This window comes from Sturnus vulgaris, chromosome 20 (genome assembly GCF_052056855.1).
Source record: "Sturnus vulgaris isolate bStuVul1 chromosome 20, bStuVul1.hap1, whole genome shotgun sequence".
NCBI classification, from domain to species: domain Eukaryota; kingdom Metazoa; phylum Chordata; class Aves; order Passeriformes; family Sturnidae; genus Sturnus; species Sturnus vulgaris.
Genome location: NC_142262.1, coordinates 11249831 through 11271641, shown reverse-complemented (window position 1 = coordinate 11271641; position 21811 = coordinate 11249831). Strand labels below are relative to the sequence as shown.

At 58.7% G+C, this 21811-nt stretch overlaps 1 protein-coding gene across 1 annotated transcript; it reads left to right on the top strand.

Annotated features, from left to right (window-relative positions):
• Window positions 1-274: 274 nt before the first annotated feature.
• On the top strand, window positions 275-21742 carry ARHGAP44 (Rho GTPase activating protein 44). Its single transcript, XM_088176805.1, has 21 exons — window positions 275-389; window positions 8549-8588; window positions 9608-9712; window positions 9818-9894; window positions 10911-11022; window positions 11305-11381; window positions 12039-12156; window positions 12747-12815; window positions 12888-12969; window positions 13279-13406; window positions 13653-13764; window positions 14622-14703; window positions 15016-15096; window positions 15180-15293; window positions 15534-15625; window positions 15861-16041; window positions 16673-16690; window positions 16959-17180; window positions 19069-19154; window positions 19241-19573; window positions 20842-21742. Exons 1-21 carry the CDS (start codon window positions 337-339, stop codon window positions 20988-20990), a joined length of 2331 nt encoding a protein of 776 aa, XP_088032931.1. The 5' UTR covers window positions 275-336; the 3' UTR covers window positions 20991-21742.
• Window positions 21743-21811: the final 69 nt, after the last annotated feature.

The following is a 21811-nucleotide window of genomic DNA, read 5'->3' as shown; positions in this document are numbered from 1 at the left end:
CACACCCAGGGGTGCCGGGGGGAAGTCAGGGGATGCAGGGGGGGGTGCCCGGCTCCAGGCTAGCCCCAAGACCCACCCCCTCCCCGGAGAGCCCGCCGGGGCGGGCGGCTTCGGACTACATTTCCCATGGCCGCCGCGGCCGGGGGCGGTGCGGGGCGGCGCGGGGGGCGCGGAGCGCAGGCGGAGGCGCGGAGAGGCGCAGGGGCGGCGGGGCCCGCTCGGCCCGGCTCGGCTCGGCTCGGCCCGGCCCGGCTCGGCGCCGGGCGGGGATGCGGGAGGGGCGGCCCGCGACCCCCGGCCCCGCTGCCCGCCCGCACTGCCCGCACCGCCGCCACCATGAAGAAGCAATTCAACCGCATGCGCCAGCTCGCCAACCAGACCGTGGGCAGGTAGGGATGGGATGGGATGGGATGGGATGGGATGGGATAATGGGATTATGGGATGGGATTGGGATGGGGGTGAGGATGGGATTGGGATGGGGTGAGGGTGGGGACGGACCCAGCCCTGCCCAGCCCTGCCCAGCCCTGCCCACAGTCCCCATCTCACGCCCTGCAGGCTCCCGCCCGCTCCGCCGCGGCTGCACCTGCCCGTTCCCAGCTCCCTGCCCGCTCCCTGCTAGTCCCACCGCCCCAATCCCGTGTGTCCTGCCTGCCCCACTGCCCTGATTCTGCCCCCTACCCATGTCCTGCCTGCACTCTGGCAGCCTCACTGCCCTCATCCCACACTCTGCCCACTCCCTGCCCGCTCCCTGCCTGCCCCTCCGCCCCTCCTCCCTTCCTGCCCCAGTGCCCTGATGCTGCACCTGTGCCCCTGCCACCTCCTGCCTGCCCCGCTGCTCCTGCTCTGTGCCTGCTTGTCCCACTGGTCCTAATTCTACTCACTTCCTGCTCCCTGCCTTCCCCACAGCCTTCCTGCTCCCTGCCTGAGCCCTGACACCCTCTGTCCTCACCGTGCCCGTGCCTCTCTCTGCCCTTCCTGCCCCACTCCCTGTTCTCTGCCTGCCCCACTGTCCCCGTACCCACCCCTTTGGTCCTTCTTTCCCATCCCCTGCCTGCTCCCCTGCCAGTTAACCCCTGCCTGTCCCCCTACACCTGCCCTGCCCCACTCCCTGCCCCCTTCACCCACTGCTCCCTGCCTGTCCCCCTGTCCTTCTCGTCCCCTCTGTCCCAGGGCTGCGGGGACACTCCCCGGGCCCCCCAGCGCCTGTGCTGTGGGGTGCCCCACTGCCGTGTCCCCCAGCACCCCTGGGTGGCCCTGCTGCCCGTGGGGCCGAGGGCACTCTGGGGCTCTGGAGCCGGAGCCGTGCCCACGGGAATGCCGTGTGCGCCAGTGCATGGCCAGGCCTGGGTTTGATGGTGGCTGTTGTGTAATTCCTGGAGATTTTGCAGCGGGGGGTGGGGGGGGCGGGAAGAGGATTTATTTATTTTCCCTTCCCATCGCGGCACTGGGGCACTCACAGCTGGAGCTGCTGCTCCGCATCCCCTCGGCATCCCCAGGGCTCCTGCTGGCATCGCCGTGTCCCCCTGTGTCCCCCATGGCACCGGGGGAGCGTCCTGCTGGCTCGGACTCCCTGGGCAGGCTGGGGGTGCTGCCCCACGGCCCGGAGCGAGCGGGATGGCAGCGGCGCCGGCCCGGGGCTGCGGGAATGCTGGGCAGGTACGGCAGCGTGGGGAGGGAACGCGGCTTGGGAGCTCCGGGGCTCTAGGGTGGGAATCCGGCACGGCAGTGGTGTGGGAATGTGGAGTGGGAGCATGGGGTGTGTGTGGTGCCAGAGTGTGCTGTGGGGTCGTGGCACAGGGAAGGTGGCGCTGGGATCGTGGTCTGGGAAGGTGGCACAGGGAAAGCGGTGCCAGAGTGTGCTGTGGGGTCGTGGCACAGGGAAGGTGGCGCTGGGATCGTGGTCTGGGAAGGTGGCACAGGGAAAGCGGTGCCAGAGTGTGCTGTGGGGTCGTGGCACAGGGAAGGTGGCGCTGGGATCGTGCTGTGGGAATGTGGTGCGGGAGCGCCGGGAGCCCGGCAGTGCCTCCCGTGGGGGAGCGGCAGAGGGAGGCTGTCCCGGGGACAGAAGGTGAGATTTTCCCGTGGCATTTTCGCCGGGCCAGGTTCCCTTTCCGGACCCTCCGAGGGAGTTGGACACATTCCCACCCTCTGGGAATGGGGACTGCACGGGGCAGTGCCCCCAGGTCCCTCGCATGGCATGGGAGACGTGACCCGGGCACTGCTTCCAACCCTGGCTCCAAAATGGTGGCTCTGACAGGGCCAGGAGCGTCCTCCTTCCCACATCCCGCCGGAGCATCCCGCTGTGTCCTCCCGCAGCGCTGCGAATGGGGCCGGGGGCTCGGATAAACTCCTAATAATCCTCTTAGAAGATATGCTGGGTAGCTGGGAGGCTCTGGAGGTGCCCTGGGCCAGCGAGGGGATGCGGCCCCTCTTCCCTGGGATGGGCACCTGGAGCATCCTCAGGGCTTGGCTGGAGCTTGCAGAGCATCCTCGTTCTCATCCCCGCTCCGCTGGTCCCCACCTCAATGTGTTCATCCTTCTTGCACTGTGGAGTCCTGAGCAGGCCTCCCCAGACAGCCAGGAATCAGGAATAATAGATAAGATAAAGGAATAATAGATGAAAATAGGGAATAATAGATTGAAACAGGGAATTATAGATGGAAATAAGGAATAACAGATGGAAATAGGGAAAACCAAAAGGAAGTGGGAAATAATGCATGGAAGTGTGGAATAATACATAGAAATAAGGGATGATTAATGGAACTGAGAAATAATTAATGGAAATAAGGAATAATAAATGGAAATAAGAAATAAGAGTAGAACCCTGGTTTTGTCTCCCTGCAAGAGGCTCACTGGGGGACAAGCACCACAACCTTTGGAGCTCTGAGGGGTGTACCCTCCTCCTTGTCACCAAATCCCAGTGGGGTCTCCCTGCAGTGCCAGTGCCCTGAGTCTGGGAATGGGGATCACCGGGCTGGATCCCGTCCCAGGCTCAGGGCTGTGATCACTTGAGGGTTGTCTGCTGGGGGCATTGCTTCATTCCAGGACACTGGGGCAGCAAGGACAGCAGGGACATCTGCCCAGCCACCCTGAGAAGTGTGCAGAGAGGTGTCTCAGCCCCTGGTGGCTTTTCTTGCTTCAGGTGGCGTGGTTCCCATAAGAAAGGGAAGGAGAGAGGGGACTGAAGAGAAACCCCTCTCCATATGTCAAAAGGAGCCAGAGGGGACAAGTGGGAGCAGCCCTTTGTCCCTGAGAGGAGGTCACACAGAGGGACCGAGGGACAGGAGACTCAGAGCTTGGGTCAAGCTCAAGGTCAGGTTTAGGGCCAGGGTTGGGTTGTACTTAGGGTTAAAGTAAGGCTTAGGGTCAGGCTTAGGGTTAAGGTCAAGGTTAAGGCCAGAATCAGTTCAGGATAAGGATCAGAACCAGGGAATTATTGGGTCAGGGTAGGATCAAGGCTGGGGTTAGGGCCAGGGTCAGGTGAGGAAGTAACTGTATGCTTTCCAAATCTGATCTCGAACTCTGTGCCCTGGGTGCCACCACTGAGACCCTCCCTGCTCCACTTGGATGCTGGGAGCCAGCACGGAGCCCCTGTTCCCACTGGGAAGAGCAGCAGCTCCCACAGGAGCTGGAGTGAGAGATTGGAACCTCTGCTGGGCCCTGAACATGGGGTTTTTTTTGTTGTTGTGGGTTTTGTTGTTGTTGTTTTGTTTTTTGTTTTTGTTTTTTTTTTACTTTGGGTTTGGGTTCATTTTGTCATTTCACTTGACAGAAAGAACTGGGGATGCTCAGCCCCACGTTTGGTACCCAACTTTGGGAAGAGTTCCTGTGCCAGAACGTGAGGGGCAAGAATATTCATCTCTATGGGGTGGAAAAGGGGAAGGGAAACCAATGAGTGGGTGTAGAACATTCTGAGGAGGTTTCCTGCAAAGTGCTTTTATCTTTAATAGTGTTTGTCCATCCCATTTGAGAGGTCCTGCCCTTACTCCAGGGGACAATTGTCCAGTGGGATAATGGCACCAGGTGTCACCTCAGTCACTCCAGCTGCCGAGCAGCCCTGGGAATTTCCCAGAATCAGCTCCAGAGGGATTTTTTCCCCTGGGCATTAAATCAGGCACTTGCAGCCGCTGCAGTGACACACTGGGTTCCCCGGCAGCACAGAGGGAATGGAGGACACCGGGAATGGTGGCAGAAGCTTGGAGGGGTTGGATTTTTCTCGTCCTCGACCTTTCTGAGCATTCCACGCTGTGTCCCCCATCCTGGGGGCATTTGGGGCTGGATGTCACCTCGGTGGCTCTCAGGGAGATGCTTTTCCAAGCTCCAGGACGGCTGCATATCCAGGCAAACCCTTTGAACACCGAGGGTTTATTCCTGGTGCTGCAGGAATATCCGGCAAGAAATAAGGACATTTTCTTCTGCTTGCACGAAATAAGGGCAGAGGGAAATAAAAGCACCGCCTGGGATTTTCCCACTGGGATTTGCGGGAGGGAACAACACCCTATAAATAGTTGGGTTCCCCATCTGCACTTCGGGGTGCTGGTGACTCCCGGTCAGGAGAACCCCCCGGCATTTCGGCTCTGGAGCCGGCAGATCCCGGCAGCCCCTGGGATATTTTTATCCTCCTCGCAAAGAGGCAGCACTGACAACCTGGAATATTCATGGAGCGGGCTGAGGGTTTTGTCCCTGCTCCAGCAGCCTCAGGGCTCTGCGCTCTGCAGGGGCCTCTGCTCGGCTTCTAAATCGGGCTGGAAGCGTGGTCAGGATGCGACCCCGGGGAGGGAAACGCCAGGAGCAGAGGGCCCCGAGCATCCCGTGCCAAAGAGATGCCAGCACAGGGCTCGCCGCCGGGAAGGCGGCAGGAGATGAGGCAAGAGGAGATGAGGGCAAGAGGCTTTTCTGCCTTGCAGACTCCGTCCCCCATTTTGCTTTGCTTCGTTGGGTTTTCCCAGCGGTAGGCAGGATGGAGGGAAGCTGCTCCAGCCCTCCCCGCCTGTTCCTCTCGCTGCTCCAGCCTAGCTCCAGGGTGGGCAGCGCTCCCCTCAGCGCAGCTCTGGCACCCGGGCTGTCGCACCGTGTCACCCGCGGCCAGGACACGCCGGGGACGCGCCGGAGGAGGCGCCGGCGGGGCCGTGTCCCCACGTCGCGCTGGATGCTGCAGTCGGAGTCGTTTCCCGGGGGAGCTGAGCAGCGATTTGAGGATATCAATATTTGATGTTTTGCTTCTTGCCTGCTAAAAAGGCACGGGGAAAAAGCGGCGGCTCTGCTGGGGCTCGGCGGGTGCCGGGTTTGAGCCGCCGGGATCTGTGTCCCCAGGGAGAGCTCAGGTGGTGGCAGAAGTGGGGACAGCGTGACCTCGGATCCGAATCCAGCCTGGATCACGGAGCTCAGCGCTTCCAGGGCTGCGGGTGACACTGAGGGGCTTCCTCCCCACTCTGGCAAACGCAGAGGGTGCCCTGTGCTTTACCTAGGGGCTGTGGATGAACCTCACTCCCCAGCCTCCCCTCTGCGCTTTGGGGGCTCGAGCACCTGGAATTTTCTCCCAGGCACCAGAGGGAGATGAGCAGGATCGGGATGGAGCCGGGCACTGTCGCTGTGTCTGTGTGGGATGTGGGACAGACCCACGATGGGAATCAATGCTGCTGGCACGGGACGGCCTTGGCTGGGTGTTTGTGCCTCCCTCTCCTGCAGTGGAGCTATTTTTAGGCTGGAGCAAGGAGAAAGCGTTGGTAATTAAATACTGATTAAATATGTATGGGCAGGCTGCAGCGAGGAGTGGCTGGGGCTGGGGTCAGAGGGGTGTTAAGACAGAAGATGGAGGTGAGAAGCTTTGTGGGGCACCGTGGACATGCTGTGCCTCTGGAGATGCATCCCTGCTCCTGCTGGAGATTCATCTCTGCTCCTGCTGGAGATGCATCCCTGCTCCTGCTGTCCCCACACTGGGTGTGATGCTTTCCCATTCAAATCGCCATGAGATCCTTGTGGTGCTCAGAGTTTTGCAGGCTCAGGGTCAAATCCAAGGCCGGCAGCTCCCTGTCTGGGTCACCAGAGCACCAGAGAGGGATGATGGCAGGGGACAGTGATGGATGGTCCAGCCAGGCAGAGATGCTGGCACCAGGAGATGCTCCAGGGAAGCACTGGCTCTGCTGCACCTCCCTAGGTCAAGGCTTTGGAAACTCATGTATTTATTTGGGAATCAACATAATTTGCTTGATTGGTGTTGATTTCTGCTGGCAGCAATGAACTTGTGCAGCAGCAAAAGCTCGAGCACTCCGTGGCTGCGACCCCACTCGTTGGCTTTAGCTCTCCATGGTCATTGTCCCTTTTCCCCAGCTGCCTGAAGGGACAGAGTCCGACTGCTGCCTGGGCAGGGCTTGGGTTTGTGCTGGGGAAAACGGCTCGGGGTGGAAAGGGGAAGGGGAGGGGCAGGGGAGGAGCAGGATTTTATTTGCCAAAAGGAAAAGCGTTGGGAGCTAGGGATGCTGACTGCCTCTCCAGGGGATGCTCCCTTGGGATGCATGTAACTCATACAGGATGAAGTTTTGGGGAATTAGGGACCAGACAGGGAAACTGGAGGGTCCCTGCACCCGTCTCCTGGGAGGCATAGGGATCATCACCCGTCCTTAAGTGGGATTGATTGGAGCAGCCCGTTTGCTTATCCCCATCCATAAAATGCTGCAGCCTGGTTGTTCCCCCTTTTTAAAGCCAAATTCCTCCCTGGCAGGCTCCCCAGCCCACTGGAGCATCCTGGGATGTGAAGGGCTGGCACAGGGGGATGCTCTCCAGTGAAACCACGGGGATTTCTCACACTGAGGATGTGCTTTAAAACAGATCAAGGCCAGATTTTTGTTTTTCTCTTTGAAATGTTGTTTTCTGCTTCTCAAACACACTTCAGAGCATAACATGGGTAGGGATGTGGCTACTGGGAGAGAGACCTGCCCATGAGACCTGGGATGTGCAAATCCCACCCACCTCCTAGCTGGGTGAGGAGAAAACACAGGAAAAAAAATCTCTTTTTCTGTTCAAGTGAGGAAGTGATTCCTGGGGAGTGAGCAGCAGCAATGTGCCAGCGGTGCCTCATTCCCTGCCACCTCCCACTCCTTTGGGATGCTAAAAATATCCCGAGCTGGGGATGGACATCGTGGCTGTGCCCGTGGATATTTGTTGCTTTTCTCCCTGTTTGTGCTAATTCTGTGTCACTTCCAATCCTTTCTAAATGAGAGTGAAGGTGATTCCCAGAGGAGGATGAGAAGCTGCTCAACTCTTGCTCCCAGGTGGGCAGTGCTCATTGGAGAGGTTCTGATCTGTTCATTTCAATAACTGGTTTTAAAAAATAAAATAAAGAGGGTTTGATTAATTCTTTAAAATTTATTTTTAAACCACCTTAAATCAGGTGCCCAAATTAAATTTTGTGCCCAAAGCAGATTTAATTAGGTTGGTTTGGGCAGGCTGTGGCACAGGGTGCCCAGAGCAGCTGTGGCTGCCCCTGGATCCCTGGCAGTGCCCAAGGCCAGGTTGGACACTGGGGCTTGGAGCAGCCTGGGACAGTGGAAAGTGTCCCTGCCATGGCAAGAATGGCACTGGATGGGGTCTAAGTTCCCTTCCAATGCAAACCATTCCATGATTCTGTGATTTGCACTTTCTGCAAGGCTTTGGATGAGATGTACTTGTGCATGAGCTGCTCCTGTGCCACACTCAGGAGTGTGTGTTTCCCTGTGTTTTCTCCTTATTTCCACTACTTCAACACTTCCCTCCTCTCTCCAATCCAGCTTGGATGGCAGGAAGGGACCAGGCTCAGGAAATAAATGTGTTGTTTTCAGGATGACAGCACCAAGCTCTCGCTGTCCCCTGATGAACCTTTAGAGACCAATTGGCTGAATCACAGCTGTGATTCAAATTGACAGAGTTCGTTTTTCCAAGTGAGAGGATGCACTGAAGTTGTTAAAAACCCTGGGAAAAGGAATAAATGATCTGGATGTGATGGTTTAAATGAGCCTGAGCAGCTGTGGTGCAGGGGCCCTGGGCTCTGCATGCTGTGGGTCCCTGGGCCGAGGAGGGCGGGTTTGTGTCTCCTGCATCCCAGCGCTCCTCCCTCGGGCAGGCAGCGGCTGCCGCGGGCTCTGCAGCCATGAATCCGTCTCCAGTGAGCAGCAGCAAAGGCTCTGGCGAGGCCCCGGGCAGCAGCTGCCTCCTCACATCCCATGCCTGCCTCTGTCTGAGGAGGCTCAGCCCATTCCTGTGCAGAATGCACCTCTCTCTGAGCACTGCTTCCTTCTGGGAATCTTGCATCCCTGTTTTCCTGGGAATAATGGAAAAATAAGAGAGAGATGAGAAGCAGGCCCTGATTGATGTGGTACCTGGCAGTGAGCCATGGAGATGCTCCATTACTTCCTTCTCCAGGAGATAAGGTGATGGCTGATGAGAGCAGAGATTCTTAAATCCCCCCCTGCATCCCAATGGAAAAGCACATCCCCGGGTCCATGGTGTGCACAGGGCCTGCTGCGTGTCCCAGACCCTTCACCAATGGTTCCTCTCCTGTCTTGTCTTGCAGAGCCGAGAAGACCGAGGTGTTGAGCGAAGATCTACTGCAGGTGAGGTTCCCTCAGAGCCATCCCAGGGTGCCCATGGGTGCCTGGGCACCTCCCGTGGGGGCTGCATCCATCAGCAGCTCCCTGGTGGTGCCACAGCGTCCCAGCAATCCCAGGGATCCCTGGGAGCCAGTGATCCTGCAGTGCTGGTATACTCCATTGATGGGATCCCTGGGGTGATGGGATACTCCAGTGATGGGATACTCCAGTGATGGGATACTCCAGTTATGGGACACTCCAGTGATGGGATCCCTGGAATGATGGGGGGTGGGATATTCCAGTGATGGGATACTCCAGTCACAGGACACTCCTGTGATGGGATCCCTGGGGTGATGGGGGATGGGACAATCCAGTGATGGGATCCCTGGGGTGATGGGATACTCCAGTGATGGGATATTCCAGTGATGGGATATTCCAGTGATGGGACAATCCAGTGATGGGATACTCCAGTAATGGGATCCCCAGTGATGGGATCCCTGGGGTGATGGGGGGTGGGATATTCCAGTAATGGGATCCCCAGTGATGGGATCCCTGGGGTGATGGGGGGTGGGATATTCCAGTAATGGGATCCCCAGGGATGGGATCCCTGGGGTGATCCAGTGATGGGATACTCCAGTCATGGGATACTCCAGTCATGGGATACTCCATTAATGGGATCCCTGAGGTGATGGGTGATTGGACAATCCAGTGATGGGATACTCCAGTAATGGGATCCCCAGTGAGGGGATACTCCAGTGATGGGATCCCTGGTGATGGGATCCCCGGGTGATGGGATCCCCGGGTGATGGGATCCCTGGTGATGGGATCCCTGGTGATGGGATCCCCGGGTGATGGGATCCCTGGGTGATGGGATCCCTGGTGATGGGATCCCTGGTGATGGGATCCCCGGGTGATGGGATCCCTGGTGATGGGATCCCTGGTGATGGGATCCCCGGGTGATGGGATCCCTGGTGATGGGATCCCTGGTGATGGGATCCCCAGGTGATGGGATCCCCGGGTGATGTGCTCCATCGCTCCTGCAGGTGGAGAAGCGGCTGGAGCTGGTGAAGCAGGTGTCCCACAGCACCCATAAGAAGCTGACAGCCTGTCTGCAGGGCCAGCAGGGCCTGGACGCCGACAAGCGCTCGGTGAGGGCGGCAGGGCTGGGGGCTCTGGGATCCAGGGATCTGGGGGATCCGGGAATCCAGGGGGATCCAGGGATCCAGGGGGGAACGCAATCCCTCTCTTTGCAGAAGAAGCTGCCACTGACAACGCTGGCGCAGTGTCTGATGGAGGGATCGGCCGTGCTGGGGGACGACTCCCTGCTGGGGTAGGGGGCTGGGGCTGCCCCGGGTCCTGCACTGCTGGGGATGCTGGGGGCTGGGAATGTGCTGGGAATGTTCTGGAAATGCTGCTGGGAATGTGCTGGGAATGCTGCTTGGAATGTGCTGGGAATGCTGCTGGGAATGTGCTGGGGATGTGCTGGAAGTGCTGCTGTTCCTTGTCTCCAGTGCCAGGTATCAGGGGATTCACTGCTGTGTTGGAGGGGCTGGGGGAATCTCGGTGGTTAATTCTCCTCCTTGTATGGGGGTTCTGTGATCATACAATGTAATCTGCATATATAGACACGTATCTTTATTTTTATATCCATTTTTATGTATGTTATATATTTATATTTGAGTTATACTAGTTATATACTTATATGTGATTTAGCCTTATTAATACATTTATATTTGTACATGTTATATATTTCTGTATTATAATTTATGTAGTTACATATGTTTTACGAATATTTCTATATTTACATATGGTTTATTATTTATATATTTTAGATATTTATTTATTTATTTATATAGATTTTTAAAGTCCATACAATTTCCATACAATAAAGTTTGAAGACAGGCCTAATAATAATATATAATATAATACTAATAAATAACATAATATTAATATATAACATAATTATATAGCTAATAATATGTCATAATATAATTATATAATATTTTAATTATTATTGCATCATTATAAGTGCAATACTTAAGGAAAGAGCTTTCCTGACACCCTGGTTGCCCACGGCCCCTTGGCTGCTGCCCTCCCTCCACCCTGTTCCAAGGAGGGGCTGCCCTGTGCCACTCCTGGAGCCCCGGGGGTGCTGGGTGCAGGACAGGCCCCCTGTCCCCAGCCTCAGCCTGTCCCTGTCCCCGTGCTGGATGCAGTGATGTCCCTGTCCCTGTCCCCAGCCCCAGCGTGTCGCTGTCCCCGTGCTGGGTGCAGTGATGTCCCTGTCCCCAGCGTGACCCTGTCCCTGTCCCCGTGCTGGGTGCAGTGATGTCCCTGTCCCTGCAGGAAGATGCTGCGGCTGTGTGGGGAGGCTGAGGACAAACTGGCGCAGGAGCTGATCCACTTCGAGCTGCAGCTGGAGAGGGACGTCATCGAGCCACTCTTTGTGCTGGCTGAGGTGAGCTGGGGTGCCTGGGGTGCCCTGCCATCTTCCAGAACCCTTTTCCTGCCCTCATCCAGCCCAAGGCGGTTTCTCTCGGGTTCTGGAGCTGGGGCTGTCCAGTTGTGGCACAGTCTGGGTGGGACACGCAGGAGGGATCAGCTGGGCCATCTCCCTGAGGATGTTAAGTGAAGGAGCTTACCCACCCAGCTTGCCCCAGCCCAAAACCCCAGTGTGTGACCTGACCCTGGACACTTCCCCAGGGCTGTTCACCTCCTCCTGTTTTGTGTGTTGCTGCAGGTGGAAATCCCAAATATCCAAAAGCAGAGGAAGCACTTAGCAAAGCTCGTGCTGGACATGGACTCCTCCAGGACGAGGTACGAAGTGCCTTCAAGTGCTTTATAAGAAATAAACATTCCCGAGCCATGGGTAGCTCTCAGGAGAGCAGCTCCTGGGCCCCTGGCACCACAGTTCCCTTGGGACAAGTCCTGGCTGTGTCTCTGTGGGCCTTGAGTCAAGCTCTGCAATGAGCCACGATTCCTGCCCCTGTCCGCAGGATCCGTGGATTCCTTTTCTTGCCTGCACTCTGCAGCAAAAGTGTATTTTTTTTCCAGCAGAAGGGATTATTTTGTACCCTTTTCCCTGTCTTGGTGGGTTCTGATGCAAAGACCTGGGTGCTCCTGCCCCTGCAGTGGCACTCAGGGGAGCAGGGATGACTGGGGATTGCACCATGACACCATTGAATTGTCCAAGCTCCCACTCCAGCATGTCCTAGGAGAGGTGTTCACAGTCCTCAGCATCATGTCCAGGCTGTCCCATTCCCTTCCTCTTTCTTCCCACCTGGATGTGTCTCCTTATCCTGCCTAAAAGAATTCCTTCCCTGGAGCCCACTGTGTGCAGCGCTGTGGGGATGGGTGCTAAATCCCAGCTGCACTGGAATCATCTCCGTGCTGCTCAGCCCTGGGGACTGTGGTGGCCCTGCAGGGCCTCTGGGATGCGGTCACTACTCTGAGTGGCCCCTGTCCCTCCCGCAGGTGGCAGCAGTCGGTGAAGTCCTCGGGTCTGGCCAGCAACCTGCAGCCCTCGGGCGCCAAAGCCGACGCTCTCAGGGAGGAGATGGAGGAGGCAGCCAACAGAGTGGAGATCTGCAGGGTACTGGGGCTCCTCGTGCCTGAGGGGGCTCTGTGGGCTCCCAGACTCTGGGGAAAGCTGCAGCCTCTCCTCTCACCCTTCTCTGCATCTTTCTCCCGCCCCTGCCTGTGCTGACCCCTCCTCTGGCTGGTCTCCAAAGGCAGTGCAGTGGCTGTGGGTGATGCTCCCCACAGCAGGGCGTCCCCAGTTACTCTGTCCCCTTCCTCTACATCCCACAGAGCCGGAGGGGCTCCCATTCCCTGGGAACCTGTCCTGGCAGAGCTTAGCACTGGGTGCATGCAGCCCTGGCACTGTTAGAGACATTTCCCCACCTTCTCTATGCTGGGTTTATTTCCATCATTTCCGTCATTCACCCCCTTTCCATGGGATAAGAGGGAGTCCAATCTCTTTGTGCACTTTGGGGGGACCTGGACCCTGCTCAGACTGCAGTGGGGGAGGCTCCTGAACCTCCCCTAACACCCTAACCTTAACCCTGTGCCACTCTGGCTCCCTCTGGGACTGAGCTGCTTCCTCCTGGTGGCAAGGAAGGGCCGTGCTGTGGCACCAGGGCAGCAGGGGAGGGACAGTGATGGATCCTCTGCCCCCCACAGGACCAACTCTCGGCTGACATGTACAATTTTGTGGCCAAAGAAGTCGACTATGCAAACTATTTCCAAACTGTAAGTGCCACCCACCCCCAAGGCTGTCCCTGTCCCTGGCAGTGCTGTGACCCCCATGCCGTGTCCCCGCAGCTGATCGAGGTGCAGGCCGAGTACCATCGCAAATCCCTGGCGCTCCTGCAGAACTTCCTGCCACAGATCAAAGCCCAGCAGGGTGAGTGCCCCCAGAGCCCAGCAGCATGAGTGACCCCAGGGCCATCCCACTCCGTCCTGTTGTTACCCCTGTGGAAAATGTTATCCAGCTCCTTTGAAATTCCGTGATGGCTGGAAAACATTTTGTTTGGATTACACCTTTCAAAAGCACTTCCCAAGCTGCCCAGGCCAGAGGTGCAGGGTCCTGTTCTTCTAGCAAGACCCACACCGAGTATTTTGCTGCCAAAACCGTGACCCAAGGGCCTTTTGGGGTGGGGCTGCTGGATCTGGCACCACCCTCCCTCTCCTCTGCCCTCTCTGCCCGTCACAGAGGCGTGGATGGAGAAACCCTCCTTTGGGAAGCCCCTGGAGGAGCACCTGGCTGTCAGCGGGCGGGAGATCGCCTTCCCGGTGGAGGCCTGCGTGACCATGCTGCTGGAATGTGGGATGCAGGAGGAGGTGTGTCCCAGCTGGGATGGGGGATGCAGGAGGAGGTGGGTGGGTCCCTGTTGGAATGTGGGATGCAGGAGGAGGTGTGTCCCAGCTGGGATGGGGGATGCAGGAGGAGGTGGATCCTGCGTCCCACCCTTGCTGGGCATGACGGAAGAGGCCTCGGGTGTCCTCAGGGCCAGGGTGAGGAACTGGGAGTCTCCAGGGACATCCCAGCTCCAAGCCTTGTCCAACACTCTCTGTTCCTCTGCTCAGGGTCTCTTCCGAGTGGCTCCCTCAGCTTCCAAGCTGAAGAAGCTCAAGGCTGCCCTGGATTGCTGTGTGGTGGACGTGCAGGAGTATTCAGCTGACCCCCATGCCATAGCAGGTGGGGCTCCTCAGGTTGGGGTGGCCTCTCCAGGCACCCTCCAAGGGCACCCTGAGGGGGATCAGTGGCACCAAGTCCAGCTGGAGGCCAGGAACCAGTGGTGCAGTCCAGGGGTTGATGCTGGGTCTGATTTTGTTCAATTAATTTTGTCATTTTTTAATGACCTGGCTGATGGGGTTGGTTGTCCCTTCGGTGAGCAGGCAGGTGACACAGCCTGGGGACAGTGGCTGCCCCAGAGAGGTGCTGCCATCCAGAGGGACCAGGCCAGGCTGGAGATGAACACAGGATGCAACAGCCATCATCCAGTCACACTAATGAGGATGGCACTAATGAGGGTGGCACAGATTGGGGGATCACTGCAGGAGCAGTGAGTGGTCAGGAAGATTCATGTGAACGTCAAACTTGCCATCTTCTCTCACCTCTTCTGGGGAGAATTCCCTCCCCAAGCACAGATCCAAGCCAATGGGGCTGTTCTGGAGCACTGCCTGAGTCTCCATGGCCTCTCTGCTCCCCTCTGGGAATGGGGGCTCTGGCAGGCAGGGGATTAAGCTCTGGCTTCCCAATAGGAACCTGCTCCCAGCACAGGGAGCTGGGAATGTCCCAGGCAAAAACGAGTGATAGAGACCTGGGAAAACACCTGGGGAAGGGAACTGAGAAGGTGCTGGCAGGGACCACAAGGTGAGTGCTGGGGGTGCCACAGGCTGCTCCAAGTCGGGAAGACCAGCAGGTGCTCTGGGGTGTGGTGGGTGGGAAGGCTGGGGGGGATGTGAGTCCAAGTGCCCAGGAGCAAAACCACTTGGTGCCCAACAGTCGATGGCACCCGCAGTGCCAACCCCTGTGTCCCCTGTGTGTCACAGGAGCCCTCAAGTCCTACCTGCGGGAGCTGCCCGAGCCCCTCATGACATTCGAGCTGTACGAGGAGTGGATCCAGGCCTCCAAGTGAGTCTGGGGCATCCCACCATTCCTCCTGACATGGGTGGGGACAGCCTGGGTCCACATGGATGGTTTGGGTTTTTTCTGGCACAGTTCACTGCATTTGGGCTGTTTCCTCTGGTCTATGAGAGCCATGGAGTGGTCCAGCATCTAAAGGGTTTCCTTCTCCTTGGGACAGGTTTTGGGGCTTAATTTACTTCCATAATGTTGCTGGCAGACTGAGGGTCTCAAAGGGTCCCTAAGGGTGGGGCTGGCAGGGTCCTCAGCCCCAGGGCAGGGTGGGAATGGGGGATAAAGCCCTCTCCCACCTTCCTGCAGCATCCCAGAACAAGAGAAACGGCTGCAGGCTCTCTGGAACGCCTGCGAGAAGCTGCCTAAAGCCAACTACAACAACATCAGGTGAGCCTGGGGCCAGCAGGACATGGGGAGGGGACACAGAGTGTGTGACCCATGCACTGATAGGTTTGGGATCTGCTCTCCAGGTATGTCATTAAATTCCTGGCCAAGCTGACCGAGTACCAAGATATGAACAAAATGACCCCAAGCAACGTGGCCATCGTGCTGGGGCCCAACCTGCTGTGGCCACAGGCCGAGGGGTGAGCACTGGGTGAGGGCTGAGGGGCACATCCTGCTGGGAGCTCTGCTGGGAACCCTGCTGGGAGCCCTGCTGGGAACCCTGCTGGCAACCCTGCTGTGAACCCTGCTGGGAATCCTGCTGGGAATCCTGCTGGAATCCTCTGGGAGCCCTGCTGGGAGCCCTGTTGGGAATCCTGCTGGGAATCCTGCTGGGGGCTCTGCTGGCCTGCAGGGGTTGCTGAGCTGCCTCTCCCTTGCAGGAATATGACGGAGATGATGACGACGCTGTCGCTGCAGATCGTGGGCATCATCGAGCCACTCATCCAGCACGCAGACTGGTTCTTCCCGGGAGGTAGGGTGTGCCCGCGACCCTGGAGACAGCTGGGCTTCCTGGCACCTCCTGGGGAGGGGGCTCAGGGCTCCCAGGTCTGGTTTTGCCAGCCCCCTCTGTTTGCTGGAGCTCAGGTGGGGCTCTGGCCACACTCAGCACAGCACTGAGCCCAACCCAGATTCTGCAGCATCCCCTGAGCATCCCTGCAGTGCCAACCCCTCCAGTCCCACCACTTCCAACATCCTCTGTCCCCCAGACATCGAGTTCAACGTGACGGGGAACTACGGCAGCCCCCTGCACGTGAACCACAACGCCAACTACAGCTCCATGCCCTCGCCAGACATGGAGCACGGCGAGCGCCGGCAGCACGACCAGGCCCGGCGGCCCCTCAGCGTGGCCACCGACAACATGATGCTGGAGTTCTACAAGAAGGATGGGTAGGGACCCTCCTGGGCTTGGGGAGAGGGAGGGGCATCCCAGGGACAGCAGGAGAGGAATAGGAGCAGCATCCTGGAGGCAGCAGGAAAGGATGTTCAGCATCACCTTGGAGAGACTGGCACTGAGCTGGTGGAGGTTGGGTGGTCCCAGAGTGGAGGGACCCCCTGCTTTCCATGCCAGGCTCCTGGGGGTGCTCAGGTGAACACAGACCTGCCCCCAGCCCACTGCAGATGGGAGTGGGGTGGCCCATGGGGTGACAATGGGGCTGTGCCATGCCAGAGACAGGTGTCCTGGTATCCTCAAGGTCTGCAGCATTTGCTCCAGGGGAAAGCTCCCCATTTCCAGCTTGTGCATGTCTCCCCTCCATGACACCTCACAGGGACCTCAAACAGTCAAGTGGGCTCCAGAAAACACCCCAGGACTGCCCATCCCAAAAATGTCCTCATTTCCAGAAGATATCCCAAACTGCCCCACCACTGGCATAGCCTGGTCTGTGCTCAGCCGCCCTGCCCCCACTCTTGAAGCCCCTCAGCCGTGCAGCTCCTTTGCCCAGCTGTGACCTCTCTCCCTGTACACTGCCCGGTTTTAGGGGGTTTTCACATTAATAATCGTTTGTTTCTGCCCATGCAGCCTTAGGAAAATCCAAAGGTACTGTATCCTCTGCAGGGTGCTGGGAAGGTGCTGAGTGAGTGCTGGGTGGGTGCTGCTGCCTGCTGGTTCTTGGGGAAGGGAGAGGTGGCTGGTGGGTGACACAAACCCATCCCATGCTGCCACCCCTGTCCTATTGCCCTCTAGTTTCGCTCCCAGCAGTTTCCCGGTGGAAGAGGCGCTTTTAGAGACCCCGAAGGAGTGGCGAGGGGGTGCTGGCAGTCCCCTCCCTCCGGACGGGCGCTCACCCCCATCTCTGTGTCCCCAGCATGGGCGTCAGGGTGATGGACACCTCGTGGGTGGCTCGCAGAGGCACCTCAGCGGGGCGCAAGGCGACCTCGGCCCCTCCGGCCGCGCAGCCCCCGGCCCCGCCCGCCGAGCTCCCCCCCACGCCCCACTCGCCCATTCCCGAGCAGTCACCGGAGATTTCAGCAACGCCCTCCCCGCCTCCCACCAGCTTCGGCTTTCCCTCGGCAGCCGACCGGATAAGGTAAGTCCACTGGCACGCTGTGTCCCCAAGCCGGGCATCCTCCCCTCGAGTGAGGCCAGCAGGAAGCAACCTCACGATGCGGGAGAGGATGTTCAGCATCCGCGGGAGAGGAGCAGAGTCCAGGGGCAGCAGGAGAGGATGCTCAGCATCCCCGGGAGAGGAGCAGAGTCCAGGGGCAGCAGGAGAGGATGTTCAGCATCCCCGGGAGAGGGAAAGCAGGAGAGGATGTTGAGCATCTCCGCAGCCACCACCACATCCCCATCCTGCCATTCCCATGAGAACCGTGCTGCCTTCAGGAGTTTTTCTGAGGGCCCCTTGCCCGGTATCACTGGACTGTAGTGTAATTTGGGCTGGAGGTGCTGCAGGAAGGTGCAGAGGGAACCCTCGGAGGGCCCAGCGCCCTCTGAGACCGTCGTCTGCCCAGGGTCTGAGTCCGACTTCAGTTTGCCCAGCTCATGTGGGAGAAAGCCTAAATTCCACTTTTCTGCCCGAAAAGGGAAGCAGAGACGGGCCAGGGTGCTCACAGCTGGGGAGGGGCAGCTCCGGGAGGGTCGTGCCCTGGGACGAGCCGGGGGGTTCGGCACCACGAGGGCTCCCGCGCCGCCCCCCCGCTCCCGCCAACGCTTCTGCTCTTTTATGAATTTCCCCTCTTTTTTGTGTTACTTCTGCCGGTTTTTACGGTGCTTCTGTACCTTTGCAGCAGGGCTGACCCGGCAGCTCCCCTGCCCCGGGGACCACCGAGCCCCCGGCCCCGCTGCCCGCTCTGGGTGCAGCCGCTGTGGCCGGGCTGCAGCCGCAGCCTCCCCGAGCCCGCCCCGCTGCCCGCCCGCCCCTGCTCCCTGCGCTGTCCCCCGCTGGCCCCGTGGCACTGTCCCCCCCTGGCCCCCTGGCTCTGCCTGCCCCCCGCGCCCCCCCTCCCCCGGGGCAGCCGCCCGCCCGCCCTCGCCGCAGGACTCGGCCCCCCGAGGTAACCGCGGGGCCCCGGGGGGGGGCTGGGGGTGTCACCGCCGGCTTTCCGGGGGGACCCTGGGCCGGGGGCGTGGCCACAAGCGGCGGGGGCTGAGGGACCCCGGGGGCGGGAGGGAGACACCGGGTGCAGAGTGCTGGGTGCGGGAAGGAGCTCACGGCTCTCCCTCTTCTCTTCTTCTGCTGTTTATTTTCAATGTTCTTTTTTATTGTTATGGCTCATCTTTTACGTTTTCATTTTATTTGATTTTTGGTTCTATTTTTGTTTTATTTTTTATATCACATTTTTCATTATTTTTGAGTTTTCTTTGTTAATTTTTCATTTACCTTTATTATTTAATTCTCTTGTATTTTTTGTTTTAATTTAATTTCTATTCTTTTGAATGTTTAATCTTTGCTTTTCATTGTTTTATTTATATTTTTCATTTAATTTAATTTCATTTTTAATTTTACTTATTTTTTTCATTCTTTGCCTTTTTATGCTTGAAAATTTTCTTTTCCCTGTCGTGTTTTCACTTTTATTTTTTCCTTTCCTTTCCTTTCCTTTCCTTTCCTTTCCTTTCCTTTCCTTTCCTTTCCTTTCCTTTCCTTTCCTTTCCTTTCCTTTCCTTTCCTTTCCTTTCCTTTCCTTTCCTTTCCTTTCCTTTCCTTTCCTTTCCTTTCCTTTCCTTTCCTTTCCTTTTTCCTTTTTTATTTTTCCTTTTCCTTATTTTGTGGGTTTTTTTCCTTTCTTCCTTTTTCTTCCATTTCTTCCCCCCCCCCCCACTTCTCTTTTCCTCTTTCCCATTTTCCCATTTTGCGAGGGTTTTTTTCCTTTTTTTTTTTTCTTTTCCATTTCCCCCATTTCTCTTTTCCCTTTTCTCTCCCTTTTCCTGTTACTCTCTCCTCACTCTGCCCGTTCCGTGCCCCGTGCCCGCCCCAGCACTTTCAAGCCCCCGGAGCTGTCCCCGGGGCCGCCCCCCGCGCCCGCCCCCGCGGCCGAGCAGAGCCCGCACTCGTTGCGCAAAGGTAGGAGCGGGGCGGGGAGGGGGCGGCGGGGTCCCCGGGGGGTGACCCGGCCCTGACGTGTCCCTGTCGCTGTCTCTGTCCCGCAGGGGCCAAGAAGCTGGCGCCCATCCCGCCCCGGGCGGCGGCGGGGGAGGCGGGCGGGGGGCAGCCGTCCCCGGCCAGCCTGTCTCCGACCCCCCCCAGCACCCCGTCCCCGTACGGCCCCCCCGGAGCCCCCCCCGGAGCCGGGCCGCCCCCGCCGCCCCCGCTGCTGCCGTCCCCCGCCGCCGCCGCCCCCCGAGCCCGGGCCGCCCCCAAAGCGCGGCCGCGCCCCGCGCTGCCCCCCCCGCCGCAGCCGCCCCCGGCCGCCCCCGCGCCCCCCCAGCCCCCGGAGCCGCCCCGCCTGGACACCGCGGGCCCCGGGGACGGCGCGCTCACAGGTAACCCCGGCGGCACCGCGCCGGCGAGGGGGTCTCGGGGGGTGGCAGAGTACCCCAGGACAGGGACAATGGCCCTTAGAAGGCAGGACTGCGCCCTGGAAGGTGGCATCCTCCCCCGAAAGGTGCAGCTGTCCCTCGAAAGGCAAAACTGTGCCCGGTAAGGTGGCGCTGTTCCCTAGGAAGGCGACAATGTCCCTGGAAACGCAGATCCGGCCCTAGGAAGTTGGTGTTGTCCCCAGGAAGGTGACAATAGCCCAGACAAAGTAGAACTGGCCCCAGCGAGGTGGTGCTGGCCCGAGAGAGTCCCGACGTCCCCCTGAAGGTGGCCATGGAAGAGTGGAACTCTCCCCAGGACGTGTTGGTGCCGTGTCCCCCCGGAGTCCCTGCGCTGCTGGAGGGGGCAGCCAGGGGGATGCTTTGGAAGTGCCAGGTGGCATTGGGGACCATGGAGGACACAGAGGCTGGGGGACTGTCCCAGTGTCCTTTCCATGGGATCTGGCAGGGAACAGGGCTCTGTCCCCTGCGTGCTCGTCCTGCCTGGGAGGGGTCGGACAGTGTGAGTGGCAGTGAGGGGCCGGTTACGGTGTCCCTAGGGGCTGCCACCTGCCTTTGGGTGGCACTGGTATCGGTGTGGCTCTGCCAACGCATTGCTGTGGGCCTGGCAGGGCACCCTGGCATGGATGCAGCCTTGACGTCACACCCTGAATCACTCTTGGCTCAGGTGCAGCTCTCCTGTCTCACTATGAGACAAGATCCTTGAGCCACATCCTGAGCAACATTCCTGAGAAATATTCCTGAGAAATATCCCTGGGCAATAATGTCCCTGAGAAATATTCCTGGGCAATGTCCCTGAACAATGTCTCTGAGAAATATCCCTGAGCAACATCCCTGGGCATTATCCCTGAGAAATATCCCCAGGCGATGTCCCTGAGCTGGGCAGGAGTGGCAGAAGTGCTTTTTCGATCTGAGGAGATTGCTCTGCTCTCAGCAAGGGACACGGTGACACCGCCTGTCTGTGGCTGTGATCACCCTGTCACTTCACACGTGCAGCCTCACCCTGCGGGTCTCCTGGGATAGGGGACAGCAGTGTCACCTGCGCTCGGTGGGACAGAGCTTCACGGGACACGGGCAGCGTGTGGGGACAGCTGGTGTCACCGCCCTGGCTCGGGTGGGGTCCACAGAGCAGAGGGCGGTGGTGACAGCCCTGGTGGTGGCACTAACACGGTGCCAGCCCCGGTGGGTGTCCCCATCGCTGTGCCCTCCCGCAGGTCTGCTCCGTTTTGAGGTCCCCTCCCTCCACGTGTCCCCGGATGCCGCCCTGTGCCGGGACCCGCCCGAGGCAGCGCAGAGACTCTCGGGGCCGAGCCTGACCCCGCGGCAGGAGGAGGAGGAGGAATCGGAGAGCACAGCCCTATGACAGTGTCCCTGTCCCCAAGCTCATCCATGCGGCACCCAGGGGCCAGCACCGGCCACCGGCACCGAGGGCCACGGGCCAGCTTTGGGTGGCAAAGCGCCCGGTTTGGGGGCGGCCGCTGTTCTTTAGCTCATTTTTGTTCGCCTTATCCAGACTTTGCCTTTGAACCGGGTGCCTGCCCCCCCTGCCCCGCAGCACCTACGACCCTGGGGTGATGCCACCATGTCCTCCGTGCCCCGGGGCGTGTGCCACTGGGTGCTGGCCAGGTGACAAGGTGCTGGCCGGCGCTTTACAGTGGGATTTCCTTTCTTTGGCTTCTTCCCCCTCTGCTTGTCTGGGAGCAGGATGGGACCTGACCAGCAATAACCTGGGGACGCAGGATGTGCCCCCCCCCCGGCTCTAGGGGTGCTGGCGGGGGAGGTGCACGTCCTTCGACACCCGCTGTACCCGGCGGTTGGTGGCTTTGGTCGTGCATGCACAGACAAATTAACCTTTTATCCTTTCCAGAGAGAGAAGATCTATATATATATATCGGCAGAGATATATATATATATTCTATATTTGTATAGAGAGAGAGAAATTATAGAGAGATTTGTTTTATTTGGAGCCATTCCCGCCCGGCCGGGGTGAGAGGGAGGATGGAAATGGCAGCGCTTCACCCCCGCCCCGCTCGCGTCGTGCCCCCCACCCCAGGTGGGCACCGGGGGGCACCAGCACCCCAAAGTAATCAATAAATACAATAAATCCGTGTGCCACTCGCTGAGAACTGCCCGGCGGAGCCGGCCTTTGCTTCCTGCCCTGGCCTTGGTGGGAGGATTTGGAGG